This window comes from Falco punctatus, assembly GCF_963210335.1.
Source record: "Falco punctatus genome assembly, chromosome: 6".
Classification (NCBI taxonomy): Eukaryota; Metazoa; Chordata; class Aves; order Falconiformes; family Falconidae; genus Falco; species Falco punctatus.
This window is the reverse complement of record NC_137585.1, coordinates 75702755-75727056: the sequence shown is the minus strand read 5'-3', so window position 1 is coordinate 75727056 and position 24302 is coordinate 75702755. Positions and strand designations below refer to the sequence as shown.

The following is a 24302-nucleotide window of genomic DNA, read 5'->3' as shown; positions in this document are numbered from 1 at the left end:
TCAGAATTTGAGAGGAGGAGTAGTATTTCACTTAATGCTGGCTACTACTTCTGACAGATTTTTTTTCTTTCAGGACTTTTAAGAGTCTAGAAAATGCCCCATTTACTGAATGTTGCTGGCCAAATGGGATTTTCATCTGTGTTCCCATCTTATCAGGATTAACCTTTAATTATTATGATACTGCTTAAGATATTCCCAGGAGTAGGGATGAGTCAGATACTGTTGTATTTGTTATAAAAGATGTTGCAGAAGAAATGGCTAAATTATTCAGTTCATCCATAAAGCACAATTAAATGTATTCATAATCTGAATAATGGAAGACATGAAGGAATGCAGTTAATAATAATGTGTATTTGCTTAAGGCTTCTTTGGCATTCCTACCTTCAATAATTTCTGAATTTTTCCTTCTTGTTGTTCTTTTATTTCATGTTAGCATAAAAGTACTGAGTGCTTTGAATTGCACTTCTAAAACACAATGTGTGACCTTTTGGGCTTGTGGCTAAAGCACCAGAGGAATCCACAAACACCGTAACTGTGTGCGGACCTTTAAAGAAGCAAATTTTCTCCCTCGGGTGTTCCAGAACTTCTTCCATGATAGCCAACAGACATTTAAAGTTCTGACCTTGAATCTCTATCCTGCGCTTACGTATTTCTTACTGATCTAAAAGCAGGAGATTGGTCTAGGGCTTGAGCTGGGAATACTGAAGTTTTAACCCAGAATCTCTTACTTGTCCACCCTGTGAGCTTGGGGAGTTTCTTAGCCTTTCCATGTGTAAAGAAAGGTTTATAATATCTGTCTTTAAGAGGTACTAGTTCTGCTAGTTCAGTATTAACTAATGCAGAATTTTAAAAAACAGAATGATTATGTAAAAACAGAATAGTCATTTAGTAAAACCAGCTTTTTCTGTAAAAGAACCTTTAACTTTTAACCAGTGTATTATGTAGTGAGGAATTTTATCTTTAGAGATATTGTCTACTTAGCTGGGGCACTTGTACAGCTCTGTTACCATAGTATTAGAATAATCACAGTTTAAAATGACTGTTTATTCACATAGACAGTTGTGTGATAAGGAGGTGTTAGAATGTGCATTTTACAAATGAGCTGGGGGAAGGACAGACTTTGAGAATGTCTCACACTTCTAGTGAGCACTCAAAAGCATACTTACCTTCAGTTTGGATGGGCACTGGTGTGTTGGATGCAGACCACAGCAGCCTTCACATGGTCCTTTTCACCTAGAAGTGATGTCATGTAATCTGTATCAAACTGACATGACAACCTAAAACATTTCCTAGAAAGACTTCAGCTCTGCCTACTGTAAAAACCAAACAAGGCAAATATGAGCAGGTGGAGCTGGATCTTGGGAACCAGCCATGTCTTGCCTATGTGTGGTTTCAGGCAGCTCAGGTACAGAAGAGGCAGAGGCTGAGTTAATCGCTCAAGACTGAGCAGGAACACTAAGAAATCAGCAAGTAGAACCTAGCTTCTGGGTTTGAATCCTAGTCAGTATAACAATTGCCATTCCTGGTTTTCTAGAATTGTATTGAAGGTTAGTCTTCAGTTTGATTTTTCATACACAGTAAAACAACAGGAAGCCATTACAAAAAACTTAGAAATGTTTTCTGGGAATATTTCAGGAAACTGATACATACAAAGAACTGGCAATACATTCAAGAAAAATGTATCTTGGTCACAGTCCTGCAGCAAGTTCTGTGTCAACACATAAGCTGTGTTCATACATAACACAGCTCCTCCCCACCACATTATGTACATTTGTGTCTATCGATTTCTACTGTATAGTTTCAAATATTTGCCAAAATATTTCACAAGAATGTCCAGAACAGCTTGTCAGAAACAATTACTTGATGAAGAATGCTGTATAACTAATGCCATTCTGTAATTATTAACTGCAATAAAAAGAAATCATTGTAGGTAGGTAGTCCTACAAACAATATAATTAACAAAAAATGTAAACAGCTGTTTTTCTTCCTCAAAGTATCAAATATTTGAATGTACTAAAAAAAAAAGGGGGGGGGGGAGGTTCCCTTATTAGCCTATCACAGTGACAATTACACCGTGCTTCTTTACTGTTTGAACTGATTGTTCTTTGTGTCGTTCCCATTCCTCATCATCTTTGTCCAGATCAAAAGTTTCTGGATAAATGGGCAGCTTGTCTTTTGGGCACTCCTCGTAATAACTTCGAACATATTTTCCAACAGACCACCCTTTGTATTCCTCAGGCATTTTGCATTCTAGGCCATTGTAGTGAACATTGTAGTGATGCTTCAACCAGTAGAAAAGATAATGAATGTTGTAATCACATCTCCAAGGATTCTCTCTCAGCCATAGTATTTTCAGAAAGTAAAGATCTTCCAGTACTCCATATTCAAAATTCTGCAAGCTGTTGTTTGATAGATCCAGCTCCTCTAAGTTACTGAGGCCTGAGAAAGCAGCTGGTCAATAGACAAATAGTTATCAGTACCTGATAAAGATAAGTTCAAAAAAAACCATGCATATCTGCAACAGGAAAAACATAGTCATAGTTATACATTTATTAAAATTTTTGGCTAAAGGCTGCAAAAAGACTTTTCAAACACTCAACTTTAAAATACATCCTGTGCCTTGGGCAGTGTCATATTGGTATAAATATATTGACATTAGGGGAGCTGTACTGCTGTTAAAATTGTAAAACAATTAATGAGCATCCACAAGTGTAGAATAGGGAGAGTAAGGTGAATGAATGCATAATTTGCTTGTAGAAGTCTACTGTTATTGCCATGATACAGAAGCAGAAATATGAAAACTGATCATGTATTAGACAACGTGCAGGGCTAGTGTTGCAGCACAATCTAGTAGGCTGCAACAAGGCTTTTGCCAGAGGTCAGACCACACTGCTCCTCCTCCCTGCCTGATGACCTCTCCCACACTCCTCAGTGCTCTTTAACCACTTTGTGGGAACGAGCTACAGCTGCACATCATCCATGTCAATCAACCCACTGCCTTCAAGGCAAGGCCACAGCTGCATATTACCAATGCCAATCAACCTGCTGCCTAATTATGCTGCTGAGTTACGTTTCAGAGAGCAGTTTATACTTTTTGCAAGTATACTTTTTAATTTAATGGCAGAAGTCTTTATTCAAATAAATTGACTATGTATAATGTTGAACCTCCTAAGTACTATTTTACTGATATTACCACTTTTTACTGCTGTTTAAATTCCAAAATGCTACTAGAGAAGGCTCTTTTTGCTTCATACTTCCTCTCACTCTCTCTCTCCCTGTGTCTGATTTCATTATTAAAGTTTGAATACACAAAGGTGATAAGCAATTGCCAATAAGACTACTTCACTTCTAACAATATATAATTTAAGAGCAATTATATGTAGTGATTTTTAACCCAATAGAGTTTAAATCCATTTGGTTTGTCTGTTACTTGTCCTATATTGGACTTAAAAGCAGCCTTATTATATGACAAGTTTTCTTAGATTTGGGAAAGATATTTTAAAAAATCTTTCATCTATTTAGCATTTGGGGAAATGATTAGCCTTCGGTCTGCAGAATTAAGTTTTTGCACTTGGTTGATTTAGTATTAATAAAGGGCAGCTGAAGTCAGTCTCTCTTCATTGATTTCCATGATGACTATATTTCAGTACAAACCTTTACTCTGTGAATTGAGTGGTACAAAAGGTAAAAGTTGCATCAACTTCTAGATTTTAAAATCCTTTTTTCCCCCCATTTATATATGATAGAGATATTATCAAAGTTTATAATTAATAAGACACAAATAACTTTTTAATGAATATTTAAAATTATTCTTACCAGGATCAATGTAAGATATTCCATTACTGTTTAGGTTTAATATCTTCAGTTCACTGACATCTTCAAACTCTTTGGCTCGTAGTTGTCTAATTTTGTTGCTGGACAAATCAAGTTTAACTATGTCTGGAGGTATGTTACCTGGAACTTTCTTTAAATCTTAAAAAATGAAAAAGAGATAACTTATGTCAGCTTTAGTTTATTCTTACTGCTTAGGTATCACACAGAGTTTTGTCAGACTAGCATTGTTTCTTGTCTTCTTTCCCTTTTATCCCCACTACTAGTGTCAATGTGTTTCTTCAACTTCTGAATTTCATTGCTTTGTTCACTTGTGTCTTTACATTTCACGTGAAAACTGCTTTCTTCATTAGTGCTAATAGTAAAGCTTCTTTCTGTCTTTTGTACTTTTATTTTAATAGAGCTATACTATTCATTTGTATAGGGACAGAGTAAGTAGTGAAGATACTACACTAATAAAAAGTATGGGTAAAGGGCTTGGTGATTTTAAGAAAAGAAACCTGGATAACTCTATAAAAAACGTTCATTGGTATATGAACATCTTCCATAATCAAATTATAGTGTTCTATCTTACATTCTTTGTTTTGTGTTGCGAAAAGGTAAAATGTTCTAATTTTATATCAGCAATAAAAATGCCAGTTGATATAGTATGTATAATTATAGTTCTGTAGTTGCAGCTATGTAGTGGTTTAGTAATATTTAAGACTTTGTATTTGTTATGATACTTACAGCTATTACATGTCCAGGCAGCATGGTGGCATTCTATCTATATCTACTTCTCTATCCTACTTGTATCATTGGCATTACCAAAGTAGCCAAGCACCTCTCAGTTATCTCTGTGTGTATCCTTTCAGTGTTCCTTGCAAAAGAGTTACAAAAAGAATAGTTTCTAGTCCAGTGGTAAGGGCACATTCTTGAGAAGTGCAAACTGTGGTTTGAATCCTCTCAGGATAATGTTAATAAACCTAATCTCCAGGATTATGTTTACTCAATGAGTGATCTAATCCTGGGCTGTTCTTACAAGAAAATGAGTGATACCTCTTACTTGACTGTCTTTGAATGAAAGCAAGTAGTTTCTGGATCTGTGCTGAAAATTGTGTTGTCAGTGTACTTCTGAAGTTCTGAAGATGCCTAATGCATCAGGTATGCTTGAGACTAAAATAATGTATCAGAGTCTTCCTTATATCTGATTTTGAGCAGAGCTTTGGTATTATAAATACATAAGTATTATAACTACTCCAGCCTGCTCTGGTTGGAGTGCTTCCTGCTCTTGCAGATGTCAAAGTTTCAGGGCCTATTTGTCACCAAATGAATGCAAATAATGCGTGAGTTTAGAGACTTGGAGAGTTTGGCAGTACTAGAAAGCAGGTTTTTTTTCAACTGCTCTTGCAAATACAAATTCTTTTGCAGAAAAGCAAACAGAAGTTATTTCTGCATCCAGCTTTTGTTGTTTGGGGTTTTTTTGTGTGTGTGTGGCTTTTGGGTTTTTTGTGTGTGTGTGTGTAAAACAGATTCATTCTGAAGTACTGAAAAATCTGGCCTATCACCAGTGTGATGAGATATAAATAAGTTCTTCAAAAAGGAGAACATGCACGTGGTTATATGTGTTTTAAAGATGTTTCTTTCATGAGCTTTCTGAGATCAACTGAAAGCTGCTGACCTGTTGTCATAGTTCTTTAGATATACGTAGTACTGTAATACTGCTTGTCACTCCATCCTCTCCATTGTAAAGGAATGATGGATTGCAGCTTTTCTTGTCATCTTACTGGTTTGGCAACTGATGCACTTTTTTCCTACTCTGAAATCTTGTCGATGCAGATTTAGAGATAGTTTTGTGTGTTCCCAGGATTTTGGGTGCATTATACTCCAGTTTCTGATGAAAATTCCAATAAGATTGTGCATCTGCTGCACAATAATCATATGCAAAGGCAGTAAATAAAATGCTTTCATCAAAGATTACCATATGTTCAGAAATCCCAAATGTCCATGGAATATCTGCATCCAGCTGTCAAGCATATGCACAGTAGATCTGATACTTCGTAAAAAATATTGAATGTACTCAGTGTGTCTGTGCTAGACACTCAGGAAGTCCTGGAGTGATATACTTAGTCCTTGATCTGAAGGAGGGAGTCCTTGTACCCTCCAGTATACTCATGTAGAGGTTGAAGTCACTTTAGTCCTTCATTATTAGTACTAAAGACAGTAAACCATTTTCTTAAAACACCGTAAAAACCTGTGAAACTCCTGTGATTGTTTCTGTGAACTTAGAGGAAAAAAAGTAACATGTTTGCAGCCAAAAGTTTTTGAGTATATTCATGTATTCAGCTCATCCCTTCGATACCACTAAACGGGGAGAGCTGGAAAGTCAGTCTTTTCTTATATTAAGGTTATAATATGTGCCTGGCTTTTGTTCAGTATCACAGTTTACTGGAGGCATAAGGTAATAATGATATAATCAGAATCCTATGAAGGATAATTCAGGTTGTAATCTGGAATCGAATAATTAAGATCCTATCATGCAGGGAAAGGTAAGGTAGGTTAATATTAAGAAATTAATGAATGTTTACCAGTAAAAACCATAAATTGTTAATAAGAAAAGATGTAGTAGCTGCATGGTAAAACAAAGAGAAAAGTGAGCCATAGGAAGAAGAAAATAATTTAACAGGGTGGAAAAAAGTAAAAATGTGGACCGTTTTTTATGACATATGTAGTGGATAAACCATTCAATCAAATACTGAAATCATTAATTCCTTATATTTAGGTATTGTCTTATTACAATGGCTTCTGAGCTTGTCTCTGGCATTAAGGTCCAAGAATAAAAGGGCACACAGAGTTGTTAAATATATTTAAGTCACTGTTAAAGCAAATAGAAGTTTAGCAAACACATTGCAAGATACAAGTGGGCAAAACATACTGCAGTGATCTGGTACTGCAGGCTATACTTCAAAAAAGTGGGGAAAAAATCCTCCCAATTTTGGCTAAATCTAGTAGTGCTTTTTATTTCAGATTTGTAATGTTGAAGAATGACTTTATTCTTAATTTGTTTTTTTGTTTGCTTTGTTTCATCATGGGATAAAATATGGGAAATATAAAGCACAAATAAATGTGCACTTTTGTGTTGATATATGCCCCAGCTGGTTTACCCTTAAGGCTTAACTGTGGCTTTTGGGAGCCTGAGAAGGATTTAGGAATGGAGTGGATCCAAGTATCTGAAAAACATTTCTTGAAGACCCTTTAACTTTGAACTGTTTGCTGGGTGCTGGCAGGAGGAACACAGAGGAGGTGTTTCTTTACGAACAAAAGCATACAATTTCTTCCCTTAGCAGAAGAAATCTTGTACAGAAAATGTGCAAGGCTGTCCTTTGCAATCAGGTTCCTTTACGCATTGTTTCTACAGCTGGCTGTCTCAGTCCTGCTTCACAGCTCGCTTCTGTCAAAGTTGTTGCTATCTTTGTGTTTGTACACTGGAGAGAAGAAAGGACACACTGTGCTTTTCTCTATCAGGACAACAATTTCAGCACAGCTGTAATTTGACTGATTAGTATGTTTATAGTTGTAAAATCAGACTAGTGAGGTGCTGGTCCTTCAGTAACTTCAGTATGTGCTTAATTTTATTCCTGTTGATTTTTGTTGGATATCTTATACTAAAGTACTAAAGAATATCTGTAGAATTGGTTCTGCAGAGTACAGGTAAAATGTGGAACATACTCCTACTTGTTGCTCGTAGTTACGGGAGAACAATTAACAGTATTTGTTAAAGTAAAGCAAGTACTGGTACTATATTAATTTGCCGTAAATAATATGTGAGTAAGTGTATTAAGGGAGCAAGAATATTAAAGTCATTAATTCAGTTAGAAGGACAGATACAAACCTTTTCTTTTGCAGTTCAGAGTTGGTACAGGAAACACATACATGTGGCACAAAGAAGAATCAAATTCTGGTTTACCAGCTTCAGGCTTCTCCCGTTTTATATTTTGGGGGTCCTGCCTGTCCTCTTCACTACATAGCTGTTCAGCTTTTATCTGCTTTAGCTTTTGATTTTTCAGTTCTATTGGGTGCAAACACTTGGCATAATTTCCCAAATTCCTGTTTGTTGGAACCTGTAGCATTGTAATGAGAGTTTCTAGTTCACAGTTGCAATGCCAGGGATTATCATAAAGACGCAGGTAGTTTAGACTGGGTGTATAAATGAAAATCTCCTCAGATAAACTCTTAATTTGGTTATGTTGAAGTAAGAGTGTGGTAAGTTTATTCAAACCAAAAAAAGCCTCACTCTCAATTTTTGATATCTCATTCTGTTGTAAATCCAGACTTTTCAGTACTTTATACTTGGAAAACATGTTATTCTTCAATTTACGGATCCTGTTTCTTGCTAGCAGCATATGTTTTAAATCCTCTGGCCAATCAGGTGCCACAAAAACCAATTTTCTTTCCTGACAATCTAGGTATTTCTCATGAAGATAAGTGTATATATCACATGGTAGGCCTCGGGCATTGCGCTTAGCAGTGCTAGATGCTTTCCTTAGGATGTTTTCCCTTTCATTGTTTCTCAGACTCCTATTCCTTGTCTTCCTACAGTCAGATGCTTTACAAAGAAGAAGTAGTAGTAAAATACTAACTACTTGCATCCTGACATTCAGCTGGCCGCACTTATTTTCTGTGACAGCTGGAACAGTTGAAATTTTTGGATAGTCTTAGCAGTGTTGTACAGATCTGAGAAGGCTCAACGGGGGTATGTGGGATCCCTGTGTTGGAAGAAAAGTAAAATATTAGAACACATGAAACAGGCATTTTCACGGAGGGTTGTACATAATATGCAGCAATCAGTCAAGTACGCAATCATTACGCTACTTGGAGCTTCACAAATACTTTGAAGATTTAATGTCCTATCTTTTTTTGTTGTTGTTGTTTTTACTGTCTGATCTACTGTCGTTTGTTTTGATTGAACGTGGGAAATTACATGGACCAATTCCTAACTGATCTTTGTTAGAAGGTTCTCATATATTCAGGAGAATGGCATCAGGCTGAATCTTCTTTGTATTTAAGTTTGTCTTGGAAGATGAGCTTGAAAGAGAAGCTTGAAGCTGATACTTTCCAGCTTTCTGGTTGTTGACCCACTGGAACACATACAGAGCCAGACTGGGGAAAGTCATTCAGTGCCTATCAAACCCTGTTTTATACTGTGCTCGGGTGTGGACATGTTTTCAGGTTTAACCCTGATTTATCATAACTACCCCTGCTACTACCAAGTGTCTCTTGTGGGCTATGTCAGGTACAGAGTTGTCTGGACTGCTTTGAGAAGGACCCAAAAATAATCTTTTGCAAGAGCCTATGAGGCTGTGTGTCATCTGAGCGTAGGCAGAGCGCAAAGAGAACCTGCAGATCCTGGCCATGGCCTGCTTCAAACCGCTTCCAGGAGTGGCCACTTGAGGAGAGTACAGAGGGGTAAACCAGGAACTTTTGCCTTTCCAAGAAAGCCAAAGACAATCATTAGTAATTATTATTAGGGGAAAACAAGGCCTGCTCCCTGAAACATGTTCAAAATTGCCTCAGTATTTGCAGTAATTTTTGGCCTATGTTCCCTCCTGAATTTCCCATACTACTCCTGTGCACTACCCTTTTCCTTCATTTTCAGTGAAGTTTGGCCACAAGGTTGTGTTTCCTTAGAAAGATTTTAACCCCTCAGGTTTTTGTATTTTCTAGCTTTTTTCCATCTCACTGATTTCCTACTTTTGCTAGTCAATATTATTCCTTCTGAAACTTTTTAAAAATTCTTCAGTTTGGCTTAACTACTTAGTTACTTTTTCTCTCTGACTGTGGACATTTTTGTGTTATGCTCAGTCCTTTTTGACCTTAGCACCTGGGAAGGTATTGAATCCCAGTCTTGAGTGCAGATCATTGCACAGACGTCCTGTTTCTAAACCACCATCGTTTTGGACTCAAAGAACTTCCTTTTTATCTGGACAAAAAATGGCACAATAAAATGGCTAGTATCAGGTAAAATTGTTTTGAAAGCAGAGAAATTGTTCATTTTTGAACAAATTGGTAGATCAGTTTAAACTGCATCTCCACCATAAGATGTTTCCAGTATTTGTGCAGTTTTCACTCATTAGATGGATGGAGCAGTCCTGTCTATGCATGCTACTGCATTCCTCTAATCCATGTGGCAAGTTGTTAATATTGCCTTTGAAAACTCACTGACTGGTTTTTCCACTTTGTTCCTGTAGTTGCCAGAGTTAGCAGTAAAAACAGGCAAAAAAGTCATTGAGTACCTTGGCCTTGAAGATCAACCAGCTCTCCTGGGTCCTTTTGCCTTCCAGGGCTGTCTACCATGAGCTCCTGTTAAGCATACCCCCAAACAAGCCAAATTCTGCTCTCAAGATTCTTCAGGCTTTTTCTTCTACAATTTGTCCTGTTTTCTTCTCCCAGGATTTGAAACTCCCCATTTTCATGGTTGCAGTAACCAAAGCCACTCTAGTTCTTCACATCCTTGACCAGTATTTCCTTGTTTGTGAAACAAGTCGAGAAGAACCTGTTCCATAGACCACTCATCAGTCACCTGGATCAATAAATTTTCTTCAACACACTTGAGAAGTCTCCTGGATTGTTTGTGCCCAGCCATGTCACTCTTCCAGCAGACACCAGAGTGGTTGAAGTCTCTTGTGAGCAACCAAGATGGGCAATTGTAAGGCTTCCTTCAGCTGCCCAAAGAAGGTTTCATCTACCTTCTTTTCTTGATCAAGCAGCCTGTAGCAGATACCTACCACAATGTAATCTTCATAGGTCTAGCCTCCAATCCTTACAAATAAGCTCTTGACTGACTTGTCACCCAGTCCAATACAAAGCTCCATGCATTTAGGCAAAACTTTGCATGAAGTGCAACCTGTCCTCACCTACCTCGGCTGTCACTCCTGAATATTCTGTAACCATACATTGCAGTCCTCCTGTTGTGTTTGCTACCCCTTTGCATCTCTGGAATCCCAATGAAATCATAGCTTTGCACCTGCGTGTGGCCTTTTATCTTACTGGTTGATCCCCATGCTACGAGTGTTTGTGTTCAGACACTTGAGATGGACCCCTGGTTGTGCTGTTTTCACATGAAAGGTTTCAGAGTTTTCCCCTTCATGCTGTCCTCCCAGTGCTTTCTCACCACTCCCTATACCTTCAGTTCTCTTCAGGTTATGGTTATCTTCCACCAACATACCTATTTTTACTGATACCACCTCTCTCAAATCCTTTGTTGCAGGAATATATTTCAAAAGCACAAACTGCCCTCTTTAAAGTTGATTGGTATTGAATTTCTAGCTATCTTGGTGTCCTTTTGCCTGATAACTGAAATAATAAAAAGGTGACCACAACTTGGCAAAAGATACACACTCAACTATTACATTTCCATGTGTAAGTGCTGACTTTTTGCCTTTCTATTATTGACATTTATTGTAAAACATTCTTCATACTAGCAAATTCGTTCCCATTGTATTCTAATTGAATGATATATAGAATAATATAGGTAGTATCACTTTTGCAGGTCAATAAAACATGGAAGCCTTATAATTAAATATAATGTTACACCTAGAGGGTAGAACTAAACAGGAAGTATTTTGTAAATGATATTACTGGTTAGAGAAGTGTACCAGAGTTCATGGAGAAAATGCACCAGTGTTTTCAGACACCATTTAGATAGGACTGGCTATAAAGAATCTTGGTTTAGCAAAATGTGTAAATGTACTAACTTGCAACCATATGAAAAGGCCCCTGTGCTCTGTAGGACTGTGTAGTGTGTGATGTTTCAACGAATTGGAATGTTAAAATTACCATACTTAAGTGAGTAAAAGTAGCATCACCTGTCTCTCAGTGTTCTACTTTGAGGCTTCCAAAGAAAATGGCGGTGATGTATAAAAAATATTATGATGATTTAAAGGTACTTATTAATGTTTTTTCCCCTTGTTATTCTGCATAAAAATGTAAGATAAATTAATACAAATAAAATTCTATTGTAATTCTGGATTTTTTAAAATTGTTATTCAAGATGAATTGATGAGACTCATATCAAAGGTTGCAGAGCTCTTCTCTATTTAAATCTGTCATATACAGACATTAGTAATGGAACACTACAACTATTGTCAGGGTAAAATTAAACAGAAATATGAAAATGTGATTGGTTTAATCTTGCAGGAAACTTAAGAGGCCTATGTAGTAGAAATACTCTTTTTAAGTGATTTACAGAATTCTGTCTGCTATACAAAATGAAAAAATATGCCCCATACAGTTGGCTTAGTGGTTTTTTTCTCTTTTTAGTATAATTAAAAATGTACACTAAATTACCCTATATGGTTCACAGAATTTTACAGAAACTTTTAAAAGAACATGGTAGCCAAAAATTTCTTGGGCATGTCCAGTTACTCATGATGATGCAAGAAGTTTACAAGTTAGATATGTTCTTAAAAACATATTTTTGCAAGAGAGGATTGTGGATAGGTATATTGTGTGAGCCAAGGCCTTGAGTGACAACTGCAAAACAAAGAGTTATTCCAAACTCTTATTTGGAAGATTAGTGAGCTGAAGGCAGAGAATTTACATTCTTACAGAGGTCTGCCATTCCTGGTTTAGATGTAACCCTTCATGTTGTTACATCTGCTTGGTCTGCTTGGTAGGTAGAATTGCTGCAGTAAAATCTACCATAAAGGAAAAGAGGCATACTGGTCCGTGATAGGAGCCATCACAAAGATTTATGTAGATCTGATGATAGCTATACATTGTTGCTGTTTCCTATGAGGAAAATGTCTTCATTTCAACAGCAGCCCCACAAACTCCAGAAACATATTTTCTTTGGCATTCACATAATACATTTTGACTTTTGTTTTTCTTAGTCTATAATGCCATATCCTCATATAACTAACATTTGTTTTAGCAAAGTTTTCTATTTAGTGACTCCAATCTTACCACTCATCTCTTCATCAGTATTAATCTTGTCATAGTCTGTGTTTTCTGCATGTTGGCTGATATTTTTTCTTTTTAAATTTCCATATATTTATGTTGAAGTTTGGAACAGCTGTTCTATAGGTAATCTCAGCATATGTTATCCTCGTTACCTGAGCATGCTGTTGCCACCAAAAGTCAGAACCATTCATTTCTTAGGTAGTTGAAGCTTTCAATGCAATAAAATGTTTAAAACAAAAAGGAAAATTTTCCACTGAGAAAGTATATTTTGCAGTTAACTTGCACCTCGTTAATAAATTTTCCCAGTCACATATAATGCTTCTGATTTAAAACCATAAGATAACACTGGTTTTATTGTCAATATCTGGACAAAAAGCAAAGCTCGTTGTTTCTAGGATTATGGGGATGTACAAAAAGTTGCTGTCCTGTGAAGATTTTGATAGCACACAAATTTCATCAGCTTTTCACATGCCATCTCAAAAGCATTAGCTCTCACAGGTCCTGTGTAATGAGGTAACTAATACAAAGTTCTTAGAGGTGGCAGTATTGCATTTTGTAACACTGCATGTGAAGTTTGCTGTTGTATCAGATGTCTGTTATTGGAGCAAGGAACAAGTGAAGTGTAGATTGAGTATGCTCAAATCTGTTTGGTCATTTTTGATTCTCTCCTACTGTTCCATACAAGCATTTTAACCTCTAACCTCTGTTTTACACAACACAGATCACCAGCTACAATTTTCCCTCTGAAAAGTTCTTTTGCATATGGTAGACATGAATATTCTCTATCAGGAATAAAAGTCAGAAGGTGATTTTTGTCAGATTGCTTTAAAACAATGATGCTGAGATCACTAATGCCAAAATTAATTGAAAAAAATAGTATGACAGAATTCCTGCAGAAATTATCTGTAACACAAAACAAGGATTTTTAGTAGTCTGTGTATCAAGCTTCAGTTTTAAGAAAGCTGTCACTTTAAAAATGGCAGAAGGTGGCATGTGTTAAAATTCCCAGATCATAAAAATGAGTCATATGACCTGTAAAGAAAATTCGTCTTCAAAAGTATTGGAAGGTTGTGACCACAGTCTTCAAAATACAGTAGGAAAGGCTTCCCTGTGTCTTAAGTTGTGAAACCTTGTAGCAACATAGACTTTAAAAAGAGTTAAAACTGCTAGTATAAAAACTAGTCTCTTAATACATTAGCTATTTGGTCAGGTAAGTTTGGAAGTGTACTGTTTCTGAGTTTGATTTTTTCCCCACTCATTTCTGTGGAATATGTCACTAAAATGCAAAATGGCTTATACTTCTACAAGGAAGGATACTTTTATTTCTGTGTTTAATATGAATTAATTGTTTCTACTTAAAAAAACGCACCACCAACACATGCCCTTATATTCTAATATCTGGTTTTGATGTACATTGTCTGTCTTGTTTTGTTTTGTTGGTTTCCCTCCGCCCCCCATGAAAAGTGATGTTATATTTAATTTCTTAATATTTTTGTATTTCTTTTTAGTGGTAACATTCTTTTCCAGCTTCCTATCTCTTTTTTGTGTGTGTGTTCAGTTCATGTTAGCATGTTTCCCTACTCTATATTGAAAGTATAAAGTCAGTTCCAAACATGTATGTCACTCCTTAAGCAGTCAGGTCCTCAGTGGGTGTTCCCATCTTTCTTCAAAATGCCTACATTTGCTGACTTGCAGAACTGCATGACTGTGTCCCTACAACTAAATTTCTACCAGAGCAGTAGGTCCTAATTCTAGGTTTTCGTTTTCTATAGGCTTTAATTTGTGGTGCTTGTAGCAATTGTTATTTATTCCAGTTAGAAGTGTAGTTCAGAAAAATGAATAGTTTTTAGTATGTTACAAACCAAAGCTGCAGACGGAAACTTAAGTATATTCAGAGTATAGAGTCTTGCTTTTACAGAGTGCTGTTGATTAACATTTTCCACTTATACAGTTTGTTTTGTAACTAACATTTAAAGAAATGTTTTCCAAAAGAACAGATCAAAACCTAACATTGGATGATTGCCTTTTGGATAATTTCCTTTTGTATCTTTTTCAATTTTTCAGAATCTTTTAATAGTACTCTACTAAATAATTATATGACTTGAGAAGCTCTAACTGTACCTTTGTGTTTTTAATGTCTTATGATACACTTCTGGTTTTCATTTGCAGCAGGCACTGCTTGTAAAATCAATGGCAAAGACAGTCCAGTAAACTTATACTGAAAAGTCTATTAGGTTTCAAAGTATGCACACAAAAATGCCAGTTCATTAAAAAAGTACGCTTTTGCAGTTATTTAAGATAACTTTAAAATTATACTGTTTTCATATGGTGAAATATGTTGTATGATAGTGCTATTCCCCAGTAATTTACAATATAAGGAGCAGAGGAAAAAGCGCAGCAGAAGAAAGGGACATTCCAACTTCAGCAAGGAGATAATTCTGTTTCATATCAAACATCTTCTCTTTACAGTGATTTTCAGAATACTCTAACTATGGTATTTCATGGTTTTTTGATTCTGTAACATTCCCTTGTGATAATTTGCTCTCTGGTTTGGATTTTTTTTGCAAAGCAGCTTCCCCAATTTACAGTATCTGAGTTTAGCTCACTGCAGCAAATTCACAAACAAAGGTTTACTGTACCTGGGCTCTGGAAGAGGCTGTCACAAGCTCATCTGTTTGGATCTTTCAGGTTGCATTCAGGTTTGTAGTTCACGTCTTTCTTTCATTCTGTGAAGAAGAGAGTCCTTTATATGACTGGCTGCATCCTGCATTCATGGTATACTGAAGTAGAACAAGCACTGCAGCAGGCTTCCAGGGTTTTGAATTACATGACTACAGCTGTTTAAATTTTACTAAGGAATAATAGCACTATAGGTTTGAATCACTTCCAACAAACTGTCAGAACTATAAACAGCTAGTACTTACTGCATAATGAGAACAAGGCTTGCTTTTTGTAGCCATAAATAGACTAATTCTATGTCACGGTTAGTTAGGTTTTTAAACCAGGAGTTTTGAAAATGAAGTTTTTACTAAGATATAAAAAAATTAAAAGCCACTCTGCACTGGAAAAATATGAATTTACACTTGATCTCCTGATAAGGAAATTAATTAAAAAGTGAATTTTTGTTACTATTTTATATTAGTTGAATATATAAATTGAAGTAGTATTTATAACTGAAGCCTAAAAGTAGTTACTGGTTTGGATTATTTTAGTCTTCTACTAAACTTCTAAAGAAAACCAAGGTTTTAGAATCTGGTACTATTTTAGAAACTTTCAAATATATATTGTATCTTGAAACATACTTCAAAAGCCATATGAAATGCCAAACTGTAAGGCAGTAAAAATTTGCCAATGTTTTACTAAAGACTCCCACATGTATTTCTTTATACACTGAGAAGATTCTCCAAATTACAAAACACATGCGAAATGATAAAGAAACGGAGTCTGAGGGATATAATGGTTTAACTTCCATCTAGCAAAATCTTTGCAGAGCCAAGGATGGAGAGATAGGGCAACAGTCTTGTTCTTACTGCTCTTTACTGTGAGCATCTGTTTCTTGTTCCTGAGAATCAAGCTGAGACTATTGTGTGGTGACAGTGTGAAATTTGAAATGAGGGCTGAGGTTAGAGGAAATTTAAGAACTACCTACCTCTGAGTTACTTTTTCAGAATGCCAGTAATTGGTTATTTTTTTCCAAAAGCAGCATTCCTGCTTGTTCAGAAATGTAATCATGAGCTGTAAGGATCTGCCTCTAGAAAGCATGATCTAATAGTAGTCAGAGAAAAGTAACATCATCGAACTGGGAAAACCACAATCCTCCCCTTTCCAGAGGGAAGTGGGTTTGCTCACCAGTGTATTTGAAAGCTCTGAAAGGGATTCCACAGCTTCCTCCATTTTGGGTTTTCCCACGATTCTGGAGCAGTCCTTAGTGATCATGACTGAGTATTTAAATAAACAGTTAAAACCAAAAAAAGCATCAAATTGCATCACTGTTGCAGAAAGCATTTTAATAAGATAGAATTCTTCCCCCCCCCCCCCCCCCCCCCCTCATTGGATGAACTAAACCAAAGGGAACTTCTAATATTTTGGAATTAGTTAGAAAAATGTAGTGAAGCTATAGTATAAACATTTACAATATGCTAAAAAGTGTTCTATATAACAGAATATATATTCTATAAAATATATTTTTTTCCTGGTTCTTCATGTTTCCTGTTTTTTTCCTTCATTTTAACATTACAATTCTGTTTATATGAGTTCTTATATTACCATTACTACTGTAGGATTTGAACATCTGTTTAGAAAGCCCATCTGTAAAATGGGTGATTATACTGTTTTTTAAGTGGCAACTTGAGGACCAGGGCATTTAAATAGGTTGTTAAAACATATTAGGCAGAAAACTGGGAATTAAGCACACATTTTCTAGTCTGCTGTCATAAAACAAGGCAGTCCGTTCCTTTGACTGTTATATTAATGCATGGTAATAATACTGGCTGAATTGTAGGTATGGGAATTTTACATAAAATCTCAGTAATTCAGGTTGACACAGGTGCTAAATATTTAATTAATGAGTTTCAAGATATTTTCATAAAAATATAGAGATTCTTTTGTGTCCTGCTCAAAAGGTGTCCTGCTGTACCATTTGTATTCTCAAAGAATTACCTAGAAAGCGTAAGATTTCTTTGTTCTGCTTCCGAAGCTGAACAGTATAGGTGGAAATTTTTCTGCTATTAGACACAAAAATGAAAAGGTGGAAGGGTATAAAGCAAAAGCATGTCATTTACCAATGTATTAGATTGAGGTAACAGTTTGGTGAGAGGTATCCTCAGTTAATTAGAAACATGGAGATTTTTGAAGAAATTGACTTTTTATTTTTGGTGCCAACATCTATGACTGATTTTCAGACTGGAACTATTCTGGCCCAGAATGTGTTAGAGCGGTGTATCAGTTGATGTAGTTTACAACAGCTGGATAAGAGATCACAAGCCACTAAGAAAAATAAATTTGACCCTTTAATTTCTTGACATCCTGCTGTGTTTGTGGGGATTGGCAAATGTGTAGGCATCACCAGTTTTCACTATCTGAGTTCCTTCTGCGCTGGCTTCATTCAGAAAATTCTCATTCTGGCAACTACTGTCAAATTCTGTCTTCTTTAGACATATCAAACAGCAAAAAGGGGCCATCACTTAGGGAGAAAATCTGAGTTATGTTCTTTATTTATTGCAGGAGAGGACTGATTGTTTACATTTCCTAAGTACAAAGTCATGTAACTGAAGAAAACTTTAAGTTACACCTGCACTCTTCTATATTTTTAGAAATACACTGGTTCAGCAGTATGATAATATAAACTTTTTTTTGGACAGTGGAAAATAACATGTGGAGGCAAGCCATCAATGTAATGTGCCAAACATCTGAAAAGGAAAGGATGTCACAATTTGTTTTATCATTCCTGACAAACACAGAATTAAAAAAAAGGTAGCCCCTTGTGTACCACTGGAGTCCTTCCTCAGTCTTAAACTGATTTTCAAGTTTCTTCATTCACAGTGCATTGACAATACTAGAATCATTGAATACTGTTTCTTCAAAATTCATTCTGCGTTGCAGGGTCGGTTCCACAAATACAATCAGTTCAGGGGTGTAAAGAAGGAATTTTGAAGCAGTACTGTATGTGTAGCAAATAAGCCAAAACCTGAATAAAAATTCCATGTTCCTAGTCTTTGGAATTAAGAAACTGTAAAAGGATGAAATTAAATGAATGTTGACATTCTTACAAGCATTTTATCTTTTCACTAAATTTATTTTCTGAATCTATGGGGACAAATCTTTAGCTGTGGTTTGCTCCATGTTTGCTTTGATGTGCCTTCATTTCAGATCACAGTATACTAGCATACAGTTAAGAAAAAAACCCACCAAATCAGTCATTTACATATTAGACTGAAAACTGCTTGCAGACAATTATATTTTATGTATGATCATGGCATTGACTTATGATCATGCAAGAAAAATGATACTTTTATAAAATTATCTGAGTCATGCAGGAAGACTCTGTTTTGCAGAATTTTATAGGATCTAAGACTCATAATAACCTTCAAAACATCCTCCCTCAGAACTGGTTTGAAGGAGAAGGTTTAAGAGGGATTTGACTGATCCGGGGCAAAGAATGCGGTATTAAATTCTATATGTATCCTAGCATTGATTCTCAGGTCAAGCTTTTTGCCCTTGAGGCAATCTGTTAAACACTGAAATTCCAAGTGAGTTGAGAAAGCAATTGTATAACTAAAATGTGCACAAAAATTCGTTTTTCTACACCTTATCTTCAAGAGTGCCTGGAGTTTCATAGATAATCCATAGGGGCTTTAGAAAAGAAATTAAAGATTAAGATGTTATTGTTCTAGGAATAAAGGAAAATAAGACAAATACATATGATATTGTAGCAGCATCTAACTGTTGACAGATCTGGCTCTTATCTGAATGCATGTTTCATACTGGAACTTTCTCAAACTGATGCCCAAGATCCATTATCCAGCTTTAAGTTAAAAAAAAAAAAAACAGTTCAAGTTAAAAAATTTTGAAACAATCTGTGCAGGGGTATTATTAGCTGCTTCAGTATAATTGTTTTTGGCTCACATGGAGGAAAACACTAAATTGCTGCTATTTGTGGTATCAAATGGCTATGTTAAGCAAACAGTATTTTTCCAGACAAAGAGATTAAAAGTCCTTTAGACTGCAGTTAACATTATGCAATCATTACTAAACTCCAGAAACAGATACGCAATTTCTGTCCCTTAACATTGTTGAATTTGATCTGATTATCTGCTACCTACTATCTATCCTTTTGAGAATGGGAATTTCACTTAATTTTAGTTGCCTAACCTAAGGTAATGCCTGGAAAACCACCTCTCCCAGAGGTGTTTCAGACTTTTTCAGGTCTGACCTGTCTTGGGATCTTTCTTGCTCTTTTCTATACAGAGATCCTAGGTTTCATAATTGTCTAACATAGGCATCTGGTACATTCCTATGGTCAGTGGAGTAAACAAAGGCTTTAGCATTTGCAGTCTATTTCTTAAATCCTCATCAATATTATTGGCACTTTCTTGACTTAGCATTTTCCCCACCTATTTCCCTAATTTTATAGTCCACTCAACTGTCATTCCTCTTCTACAACCATCAGAACAAACTGTAAGCCTTGCAAATATTTATCTTTCTGCTCAGTTAAATGGCTAACATTTGCCAAGTCAGGCTCTTAAAACAAACTTCTGAGTCTACATTATAGGTTTAACCAGTAATATTTTTAAAATCTTGACCAAAGCAACAAGTATTGTAATGTAACTAAGATCCATCATTTAATTGTATTTGCATCTGAATTTTAGGTACCCAGACATGAGGGATCTTGTATTCCTGTTCTCTGTATCTAACTGTGATCACCAGCCTGGGTAGGTACTCTGTGTAATATAGTTCATGGTAAAAAAATAATCCCAAGAACGACTGGCAGCAGCCGCGTTAAGCCCCACACCTTGCTTTGATTAGCAGTTATAGAAGTAAGTTGTAGTTGGTTACAACTGATGCATGCATTTCAACTGACTCTTAGATCAGTCTGAACAGCAGGCATAGCTGAATATGGCACATTTGGCACCATCTCGGTTTCTGATTGACTGTTCCTTGGGAGCAGAGATATTAATTCTCATTATACCAAATCTGTTCAGCAATGACAAGGGGAATTCCTACTGTCATAACAGCTAAGGCATGCTCAAACAGCTCAACAAACTGGCTGTTTTTTTAGAAGAATGAAGACCTCAGTCTTCTTTTGAGAAGGCATTATATTCAGAATATAATAGACAGTATTATTACCATATATTACAGCAAACTGTATGATGTAACATACCGATTCTTCTCTTGGGAATGGTTTGCTCTTTATAGTATATGGACCAAGAGAAAGAATCAATTGCCAGAAATTCACACCTCAGACTGAAATTTCTAGGGGCTGATTTGTTTTACTTTAACATATTAACCTACTTGGTGTGTGTTGTAGAAATGTGCTGTCTTCTGTTGTGCTGCTTGAGAGCCAACAATGAGGAGGCCTGTTGCAGGGTTAGATAAACTCTTACTGGAATGAATTGGTCATGCCATGTTAAAGCAATTAGTGCTTCTTGACCAGCAGAGAACAGACACTTCCCAATACCTCCTTTAGGCAGCTGCTTGTGTAATGTTCACAATTTAAGCTAATCCCTTTCATATGCACTGGAGGTTTTGAGCTGAGGACACTGGACATAGGATTACATTGTCCTACATTACATATACCAATATTTGAGTACAAACCATAGAATATGGACAACTGAATTTCATAATCTGTCCAGAGAACTAGCACCCATCTTTCCATGCTGACATTTTACCTTCTGGTGATGAATGAAAAAAGGATTGCCTTTGCCATAGTAGCCCTCCACTAGTACTGGCTGTTTTGCAGTCATTTGGGGTGGGCACATCCAACACACCCATGCTGATGGGTGAGATCTGCAGTGCTATCTGCAGATCCTCACTGATGTGTGTTACCCACATCAGCCACATTCCAAAAGCCATAATGACCTTTTGTCCAGCGGGCATGTCTCAGTTGGAGGGAGTTTGAGAGCCTGCAGTGCACCAGCAGGCTCTGGATGCTCAGAGTAGCTTGTGGTTAAAAGATGGGTATCTTTCTGCATAATCCTTTTCTGCAGCCCTCCCTCCTGCCCCCCAAGATTTTGCTCTTCTTCATCTCTTACAATATAGCTGTTTTCAGAGGTGCCTGATCAAGGGTTACACAGCTGCACTGTATCAGATCTGACCTTGAACACAGGCAGCTGACAGGCAGAAGTTGATGGTATTCATATCACCACACATTACCTGTGAAATATTTCCTATAGTTATTTTGATCGTAGGGTTTTCACACTCTCCTTTTGCAGGCTATTACAGACCCACGTCAGGAGAAACATTCGTGCTGCACTTGCTCTGAGCTTAAAACACATCGAACTATTTGCATCCACAGTGCTAACTGTGCCAGTGTGTGTCACGAAGCACACCATATTCTGTCTGTCTGGACGTAAGACCTGCACAGAATGCTTTAAGCCTAAGAACACATTTGGCAGACATGTAGCCAGTTTCCCCTCTAAGTGCTGACACCCCCCTGCACAAAGGAAAAGTGCAAAGAGTGCCACAATCCTTTACAAAGGAGAGACCAAGCATTTAACATCAAAATATTTAAAATTATTTATAACGAATCTCTTTAAAAGGCCACTACAGCCTGAAAATAAAGAGTGAGCCAACCTGGCCCTAAGTTCAAAGGTGGGGGATTGTGTCAGAAAAGACAAGACAGTCTGCCTTGATTATAACAACATCAGATATTTGGTTCATGAAAAAAAACCAAACCCAACCTCACACGCCAAAAGAACCCAAACGTTAAGTTTGCAAAAAGAAGAGCGAGAAACCCAATCTGTTATCACCTCGCTGAATGCTAGAGTGGAAGGGAAGCAGGCTTGACCTGTGTTTCCACTGATGAGTTGCGGGGGAGTGGTCAGATGTACTACAGCTGGTGGAGGCTGCAAGTACAAGAGCTGGAAGCATCTTCTGGTGTACTGCTACTGAGATGTGATGGGCGCTCAGCTGTTGCTTAGCTTCTGGCTTGCTTTTCTGTGACTATCTCTTTTCTGCTAATGGTCTGCAGCACTGTCAGACAAAAGCACATCCTAAGCAAAGCCTGTGTTTTACACTGCCACTCCCCTTGAGCAATGTACCTAAGCAAATCAGGCTTCTGCATTAGCTGGAGAGGTGGGGCACAGCAAGAATCCCTCCCAGTGTAATTTATCTTTGGAGTTTCCTTCTTTGGATTCTTGTCTCCCCAGGCCTTATTTGGTACCCAGGAGGGCATGCCGGACTGCTATTTTGTAGACGTTTCACAAACAAATTCCTGGTGCAGAGCATGGCTGTAGCCTGAGCTGCACAAGATTGTTATAATATACAACTTCAAAACCCTGGGAAATAGTGAGATCTCTACATGCAAATATCAGGGGGGAGAATGGTTCACATCCACGTTGTCTGAGAACATGGAGCTCAAAGGAGACTGTCCTTTACTTTACACAGGATTTGTATGTTAAAGGAACTGCTTTGTGTGTCCAAGAATGAGCTGATGTCTATTGAATTTGGGCAGTTGAAGAACTGACTCCCTGGAGTCACTCCCTGAAGTCACACCCTGGAGTGATAAAGAGAATAAACTGAATTGATGGATCCATCTGTCCATTCATACTTGCAGTGACTATTCCTTTGTTAGAGTACGCCAAGTTAGCGATGTGGTCCTGCATGAAGGATTCCGTAAATGAGCTACATGTTATTGTGATTGCATAGGATCTTTCTTTGTATCCCGTCTGATTTTTTTTTTTTTTTATTCTATCTTTTTACTATGGGTCTGGAAAAACCAATGAAGATGTTTTACTACATTCAATTAATGTCAATAAATGTGAATATCTGCCATGTGTGAATACCTCATAAGGTTGGGAAAGCAAAGGTAGAAGGATGTGACTGACATTCATTGCTACGTAGAAATTGCTGTGCCTTATTCTTGCTTGCTTAGTAGACGCATTTTTGGAACAGATCCTGAATTTGGATTATGTTGTTAAAATCACAGAATAATATGCATACTTCATGGCTTTGTTTTTCTTTTAGTGGGATCAATGCATATCTTGTTTTAGTGACCATCTAGGTACCTATGATTTTAAAATATTGAAAAGATCTCAAGCCTTTCCTGTATTGTTTTTGTTAGTTTTCTAAGTTTTCTTAGTTTTCTAAGACATAAATATTTTATTTCTTACTTAGATTTCAGTTGATGGCTTCAAAAATATTGCCAATGGCTGCAGTGGGATTCAAGATTTGCTAATCAACAAAATGCCAACTCTTACAGATGGATGTATTCAAGTAAGAAATTGAAAATAAATCTGTACTTGGAGAAACTTTCTGAGACTTATCCTCTCAACTGACTTTAAAGAAAGTTACGCAGTTACAATTTAAGAGGAAAATTTCTCCCTGAAAACATTTAAAAAAAACTATTATCTAATTACTTTTGAAAATCTTGCTCACTTGCAGTCACTTTCAGAAAATTTCAATTGTCTTGTCTTCTTTTACTGCGTGGGTGTGTCTCAATTATGGCCTTCCAGTTTGTAAATGAGGGGGTTTCAGTTTTTTCAATGTTAAAGCAAACAGTTTATGGGAACAGTGTTCTGCTACTTGATTTTTGCCATCAAAAAACGAATTTTCAGGCTTCTGCAAAAGTGATTGTTAACTCAATGACTGTCTCGGGTTTCTGCCATACTTTATGTCTCCAGTTACTTACTTCTTTTCCTTGTGTTCCCAAACATAATAAATATATGGAGAATCTCAGTAGTTTATATACCACTTACTTTCTAGAAGTTACAGTAAAAATGTATTGCAACTGTTTGTTTGAAATTGTAACATTCTGTATTATATGCAGAATATTTGCTGATCTTTTGTTACATGACAGCATAGGTATAAAAATA

General features: G+C 36.6%; 2 protein-coding genes across 3 annotated transcripts in view; one reads left to right on the top strand and one right to left on the bottom strand.

The window, feature by feature from the left end:
• FBXL13 (F-box and leucine rich repeat protein 13) overlaps positions 1-24302 on the top strand; it is a gene marked incomplete at its 5' end in the record, with an annotated part of 84703 nt that overhangs the window by 27976 nt on the left and 32425 nt on the right. Inside the window, 4 exon segments of the mRNA XM_080393461.1 lie at positions 11801-11880; positions 11886-11959; positions 15344-15470; positions 23605-23703. Of these exon segments, the coding sequence (XP_080249587.1) occupies positions 11801-11880; positions 11886-11959; positions 15344-15470; positions 23605-23703 (380 nt within the window).
• Positions 1524-23715, bottom strand: LRRC17 (leucine rich repeat containing 17). 2 transcript variants are annotated; one of them, XM_080391991.1, is made up of 4 exons: positions 15411-23715; positions 7703-8576; positions 3817-3972; positions 1524-2451 (listed from the first exon to the last, which is right to left on the bottom strand). In XM_080391991.1, the coding sequence occupies exons 2-4, from the start codon at positions 8457-8459 to the stop codon at positions 2048-2050; spliced, it is 1317 nt and encodes a 438-aa protein (XP_080248117.1). In that variant the 5' UTR covers positions 8460-8576; positions 15411-23715; the 3' UTR covers positions 1524-2047. The 2 variants fall into 2 exon arrangements, with proteins under 2 accessions (XP_080248117.1, XP_080248118.1); XM_080391992.1 differs by having other exon boundaries at positions 2407-2515.

What these genes read in the sequence shown, in the direction of transcription:
- LRRC17 (XM_080391991.1), bottom strand. Translation starts at nt 8,459, where the DNA reads ATGCAAGTAGTTAGTATTTTACTACTACTTCTTCTTTGTAAAGCATCT. An exon ending in TCTGAACTGCAAAAGAAAAG is followed by an intron (nt 3,973 to 7,702) that starts GTTTGTATCTGT and finishes TCATTTTTTAAG; the next exon opens with ATTTAAAGAAAGTTCCAGGT. An exon ending in AATATCTTACATTGATCCTG is followed by an intron (nt 2,452 to 3,816) that starts GTAAGAATAATT and finishes TCTATTGACCAG; the next exon opens with CTGCTTTCTCAGGCCTCAGT.